At 32.4% G+C, this 7,319-nt stretch overlaps 1 protein-coding gene across 1 annotated transcript in view; it reads left to right on the top strand.

Annotated features, from left to right (window-relative positions):
* The first annotated feature begins 2,649 nt into the window (after nt 1–2,649).
* Nucleotides 2,650–7,319, top strand: part of LOC119831189 — a 97,659-nt gene continuing 92,989 nt past the window's right edge. The window contains exon 1 of the mRNA XM_038354475.1: nt 2,650–3,111. Coding sequence (XP_038210403.1) covers nt 2,949–3,111 — 163 coding nt within the window. The 5' untranslated portion in view covers nt 2,650–2,948. The remainder of the gene's footprint in view (nt 3,112–7,319) is intronic.

Below are 7,319 nucleotides of genomic sequence, written 5' to 3' on the forward strand. Positions count from 1 at the left end.
CCTTTGAAATGAAGTTTTTTTTCTAATAATATAAATATCAGTTTGAGCATTTTTTTTTCAATTGTATAAATATTTAATTGATTTACAATTTTCGGTAATTCAGCATTTGGTATTATTTATCCTATAATACTAACTTCAACCAGAGTTCGCGCATAATACAGAAATGAACAGTGACCCATAACTTACTCGTATCATATACTTATATACCTGCATAAAGAATAATAGCCAAATCTGTTCAGTTCTAACAAATAATTTAATAACATCTTAACACTTTCATTTACCGGTCCACCATCAATGTTAACTTTGGGATTAAAAATTTCATATGAAAGTATATTATAGGTACTGTAGTGTGAAGAATAGAATAATTTACAACGTATGTAAAGGCTCAAATCATGGCTCACCGAATAAATATACCATTAAAATATGTTATGCACTCGAAAGTTGGTTAGTTAATTAAACAATCTTCTCATTCAGATAAGGAAAGTGTGGGTTTATCTCTATTCATAATCAAACACATCTCAACAAAAACATCTAGTTCGAAAAGATTTTAAATTGCACGGTTAAAATGATTAAAAGGTGTAAGTATGCGAAGAAATAAATAAACAAAATGCATTACAACGATTATCCATACTGGACTATTTACCAAGAAGGAACAAAGAACAATTGTTTCATTACAAAAATAAAATAAAATACAACGATATTTTTATCGATACGTTTAGCACTGCTCTATTTAAAAACACAGTAAATGATGTTGTATTATAACCTATAATTTGAACGTCTGTGTTGAAACCGCGAAATGGGGGCGGTACTGACACTATAACTATCGGTCTGTTTGAAAAAATAATGAAGACGTCACGTCCATATTATTTAATACCCTTATTAAAGCAGTTCTGTGTTAAATATTCTAAGGTTTAATATAATGCAACTGCATTTTACCTAACTTTCCCAAACCAATATTTCAAACAACTATGTAGGTACGCAAAAAATGTTATTTAGCTTATTATAAGGTACTTTGAAATGCGTAGTACTTTTAAATGTTTTCAATTAATAACTATTTCAAGAATATCAACTATGGTGCTGAAGTAAAAAAAAAATCTTTTTTTTTTAATTTATACGAATAACTTTATGTTAATGAACATATTTTAAGAAAAAGCAAGGGAAGGGACTACGACAAGTCGGATATTTAAAACGTTTGAGAACTTCTTCATTCGAATTCAACACATCATTTAAATTCTAAATTAAAGAGGAAATATTTATTTTGTGTATGCAACGTAATATATAAACTCAAAATTGCTATATCGATTTTAAAATTCTTTCACCATCAAAACGCATCCACAAATAATATAATTCTATACTAGATGCATCTTTACTGAGTAACATGAGCCATATATTTTTTTCTCTAGTCAACACAGTTAAAGCTAAATAATCTACTTAGGTACGCATAATCTCGTTTAAGCATAAGTTGAAGTTTACCAAAATTAAGCCTTTTTAGTCCTTAATGAAATTATTATATACTTAATTATGACGATATTAATCATCTGAACTTGACATGATATTATACAATATATTTTAGATTATAAAATATTTAATATCTATCTACTAATTACGTTTCTGACCTAAAAAGTTTTGACATTTAATTTCCTTTGCTAGAATGTGATTTATGAATACCAACATTCAAATTATACATAACTACGAGCCTCATTTTTGACCAGGCTTTATGTCTTTATGACCAGGCCCGTATTATTAGACTACTCTTTGCTTCAGGCCACATCCACTACGCTGGCCAAGTGTGGTTTGGCAGATGTCACATGTCGTAGAACTTTATTGTTTCTTCGATATGCCGGTTTCCTCGCGATGTTTTCCTTCAACGTTTTTGTGCAGTGGTGATGTTATCCACATGCGAAGGAAAGTTGCAGGCTTGTGTCCCTGCAGTGAAATCATAATATATATAACCTCAATAAATAGGCTATCTAACACTGAAATAATTTTGAAAATCGGACCAGTAGTTCCTGAGATTAGTGCGTTCAAACTAACAAACAAAAAAGCTTTTCAGGTTTATAATATTAGTATACATAGGGGCTGATGAGGATGACTGACTGTCTACGTAATATTTACAGCTGTGTTTAGAGTTGCTTATGTTTATTATTCTGCTAGCTTTTGCCCGCGGCTTCGCATTCATTAAATTCGGAGTAGTTTTATAGATGTAAAATCCGTTGCGCAGTTTGAAAGATTTTAGCATACATTAAGGATCTAAGGGACAGAGAAAGTGACTTTGTTTTTTGCTATGTAGTGATTACTAGCGGTACCGATCTTTCATGTTTTTTCATACATCTACAGTACAAGGTGCGAGAACACTCTTCAGGCGAAATAAAAAATAAGTAAAACAAATTTATTTATAACTAGTCAATTCCTGTCCCAGACTGATACAACTCTGAAGTAAACATTCTATTTAAAATCTGGATAAGCTGGACAGATTGTTTATATTATAATGTATTTGTAGATTGAAAAAAAACCTATCTATATCATCACAATTCATTTAATTACGAACGGTACAATATCAATGTTCAATTACACTGACCGCAGGTTTAGATATCTTATCGACTATTAGAAACCTCAGATCCATTGAACGAGCTGTACGGAGCCTTGCGCGCGCGCATGAGTGGGGGCTGGACAACCAATGAACGTTCACTAGTACCTTCGCTCAAGCGACGACGAGTGCCCGTGTAGATTGTCATTCGAAATTCAAATTTATATTCGATCGAATTACGCTGTTCTGTTTTTAAAAAGGTGCACGTGTGTGTTCGATGTTCAAATCTCTAACTATGTTTACCCATGTGTGAGTGAATTGTTGTTGAAAATGTGACTGTGTTTGGATCATACGTGAAATCGATCTGTGATCGAAAAATGGCACTTACTGACGTTTACAAATAACCGCCGATTTCGCTAAAATGCGTGAGTTCATAAGAATCATATTGTTGTGTTTGTGTGCGTTTTTGTTATCCGCCCGTGAAGGGGCGAGTGAGGAAAGCACGGGATTTGGGGAAGTGAGTGTGACTGAGGGAAAGGCGGAGGAGCAGGGCGAGAGGAAAGATGTCAAAAGCAATTTACCAGGTGAGTGAGATTGTTAGAACATACTCTTGTCACTTGTCTAAATAAGCTCGAGTACTTAATTGATTATCGTGCTAAGTTAATTGGCTTTCTGAGTAATGAAAATGTCATCGTCAGTCTAATGACCAGACGGGTATTGATGGTAAAATAATTGCGTTGACTCCACTTTATGATATGAAAACTTATGCTTGGAAATGAAACAGGCGATCTCGCTGTTTCTCACATTACATAAGGGTTTTCAAGTTGCTTTTTTATCATTTTAATTGGTAAATAACTTGTACTTATATATCCACTAGCTTCGTTATCGTAAGCTTATGTAAATTTTCTATGATCGTTTACTAATAAATAATGACAATCATTTCAATACTGCTACATGTTTCCAAATAAAATGATCATTGACGATTGTTTCCAGAAAACCCCACACATATTCCGCCTTCGATGCTATTTAGATATCCAATAAGTTTAATCCTTAACCTTTATGTTTTATGATATAATCACTAAGTGACGTATGTATCTCCCTAGCAATAAGTCGTCATCTTAAAGCTTGTCTGACATCTTAGCCCTCAGGCCTACGTTAATTAAACAAACCTACGTTTTGAGTAACGTAATTGATTCTTACATAAGTGTTTCAACGAAAAGCTGGTTTTAACGGATTATAATTGCATTGAAGTTGTACATAATATTAATAAATACATGACACGGTCCAAAGGTAACATTGTAGCCTGTAGGTGTACGTTTTAAAATGGTTTTATAAACTGTCTGCCAATTGATTGAATACGTTATCTGTATCATGAAATAATCTGAGACGGCTAGCACGAAATCGTGCTCATTGTCCAACAAGTACTAAATATATGCCTAAATACGTTATAAAAACAATATAATGTATGTCACGTTCACTAAAGTACTCCTTAAATATAACATTAAACTCATCAAAATTATATATAAGCTACACAATTAATACGTTTACCACAAGATTTTCGTCAGATTCTCGTATGTACTTAATATTGAAAAAAAAAAAAAATTAAATTGAAAATTAGGGAACGTTTTCTAAACAAATCACAACTAAATTAGCAGACGTTCTCAATGTGATTAAGGTAATTGAATATCGATTATTAATATAACTCGAATCGGACTAAGTTTTTCTTATAACCAATGAGTCATGATATAGGTACCTTATGCAGTTTGGATGACAGGCATCATTTAAATTTAATTCAAATAATTTATAAAACCCGACGATTTAACCGTTCGAATAATGCAAAAATTCATGAGTTAGTCCTGCTTGACCGATGCTGTTTTAAGACTCTAAGTAGTTCTCACACAAGGCTATGTTTTTTGATAGCCATTATTATTTTTATTTTATTTTTTATTTTATTTATAAAAGGTACCTTACAGCTAATTTATACATGTGAGACTTGGATACACCGTTCTATTGTATTCATAAGTTACTACCTATTGCAGTTCTACTAATATTTACAATATAATTATCAAGTTACACACTTCATATTGTAGATATAACTATATATAGCCATCTAACCCGGCATCGCTTGTCGTACACAAATAGCCTATAGCGCTCGGGGATGAATGATAGAGAGATTCCGTAGTTTCTGAGATCAGTCATTAGGGCATTCAAAAAAACTTTTAATCCATTTATTGATATTGAATTGCAAATATTTACGGGAGTTCGATAGTGATTATATTGAAGCGTTTGCCTTGTTTATACCAAAACACAAAACTTTCGTCTTTTTTACGGGTTGAATATTTTATAAACAAGTCCCAACTAACTGCGCATAACATGTATTAATTCAGATAAACAATCCATTAAAATTTTATCTTTTTGTTTCACTAACTTCGTGGAATCTTCTAATATATTATGCTACTTGGAATTGAGATGTTTCGTCATAATAAACAGAGGTTAATCATATCGCCCACATAACACACCTGACTTGTTTTTGTGTTAAATATTTGTACCGGTAGTTTATTAGATGATTAGATTACAATATAATTTAAGTGTTTCTATTTTTTTTTGTTGTTTCATAACAAACGGGTATTCAAACATCTGTGGGCGTATTAATAAACGACTATCCGAGTGGAAAGCTTTCTGATGATAATTATATTTTAAATTGAATGAACAATTAATCAGATAGTGTCAAATAGAATTGAAATATTTGCCTTTAAGGGAATTCTTCATAAATTAAATAAGTTTATATATGACAATACCTGTCCTTCTGTAGTTTCCTCACTAATTTTCCTAGAATCGGACCGGCTTCTCAAGTGGTGTGACATGCCCTGTATAGAAAGATGCCCCATTTAAGACGTTATATCTTCCCACGTACGTCTTCCAAAAGACCGGGCGCTTTCCTCTTGATAGTCCTAGTATTATGGAATTGAGAAAACAGTTAGAAACGTCACCCCTAAACCTTGTCTATCCCGATAGCATGATACATTGCGCCACCACCAAACAAAGCATGCATTGTTAGTACCGCAGTATTGTGGTATACCAGCGTTGTAATGCAAATCGCTTCACACGGCTTCCGTGACGCAACCTTTTCGCAACTCGCCTAACCTACGCGTAAGCTTATCTGTGGCATTTTAATTGCAGTGCCATTGAAATTCGTTTCGGCTGTCATAGCTTAGTATTTTTGTTATCAACATCGTATTAAGGTAATATTGTTATTGTTCATGGCTTCATAAATACAAAGATGCCAAAGTAAATAATTAAAAATAAAGGATATTTACGAACAGTATCATTTAGACTTATTGTCATTGCACAGAATTCCAAAGATAGATTTTCATATTTATACTGCAACTAGCTTCAACAAGCGGCGTCACGTGCGGTACCCGGGTAGCTTGTGTGTTAATCCACTCTATACCTCTTTCAATACAAAAATTTCATACAAATATGTTAAGCTGTTTTGGCGTGCTAGAGTAACAAATAGTACATTCTTATAAACTTTCTCAATTATAATATTAATAGGATCTGCAAATAGTTTTACCCATATGAAAAAAAAAAACATTTGTCATCTTCATTCGTTGAAAATACATTTAATATATACACCGAGAATGTGAAAATAATCTTCCAGGCTACATAAGCAGGCTAACCAGTCACGTATGACTAATTACAAAACCTAGTTCCTAGGTAATTTAAAGCCTAACACGCAATTACGTCTAGACTTAGCTCCAGTAAAGTGCAGCTATGTCGGAATGTTGCTTTCTGATGTGTAGTGAAGGGGACGCCATTTTCTATGTTTGCTCGACAAAGGTTACTTGCGAGTTACATATTTGTTCAGTTCCTATATGGCGCTACAATAAATATCTATTTACGCGTATATTAGCTATATGTATGCGAAAGTAATGTCTTAACTAAAAGCATAGACACTGTCTCGTTCCTGAAGAATCCAAAGACTTTCTATTTTTGGGTCTTTGGTAGCGATATTCTATTATGATAGTAGCTGCACGCACGTAGTCGTTATCACGTCACGTATCGAAATTGAAATAATATAAACTATCGTATCTTTTAAGTTGGACCAAACTGCACATGTTGGGCAAATTTGATTAAATCGGATACGAAGTTTAGGAGTACATCGCGGACAAACAACGTGACACGTATTTAATATATATTATAATCAAAGAACTAATATATATTTGTTTAACATGCTTTTATTAGCTTCATCTGTTCTATATGTTTGTATGAAACCGTATCCATTAGGATCGATTCTGGCAAAGTGTGTACACTTATCAAGGATCGATAAAAATACAATGTATGAGTTTATCTTATTATCCTGACTAGGATCGATAGGATATAATATTCCGTACATAAAACAATACATTTTATTGATTCTATTGTATTTATCTTACTATGGATTTGATTAGGTTTATGAAATTTTAGTGTAGGTAATATCCCTACTTCTATCCTAAATATAAAACGGATAAAATATCATTTTTGTTTGATTATTCTAACAGGATGTGGTAACTTTCTCTATATTCATAATAATTTAAACGTATTCAATAATTAAATGTTAATTATTATGCTATTAATTACGTTATGCATTCGTGGTAGCTGAGATTTTAGATATATATTACACAATCTTGTGTTCTTGATTGAGATTTCTTATAAATTTAAAGACCTGTTCTATTGGCTATGTGAACTTGGCACCCGACTTAAAAAAAATTCATATTTTTTTGCTCCATTCGATAGATTTAGATATGTAGTC

This window comes from Zerene cesonia, chromosome 13 (assembly GCF_012273895.1).
Source record: "Zerene cesonia ecotype Mississippi chromosome 13, Zerene_cesonia_1.1, whole genome shotgun sequence".
NCBI classification, from domain to species: Eukaryota; Metazoa; Arthropoda; class Insecta; order Lepidoptera; family Pieridae; genus Zerene; species Zerene cesonia.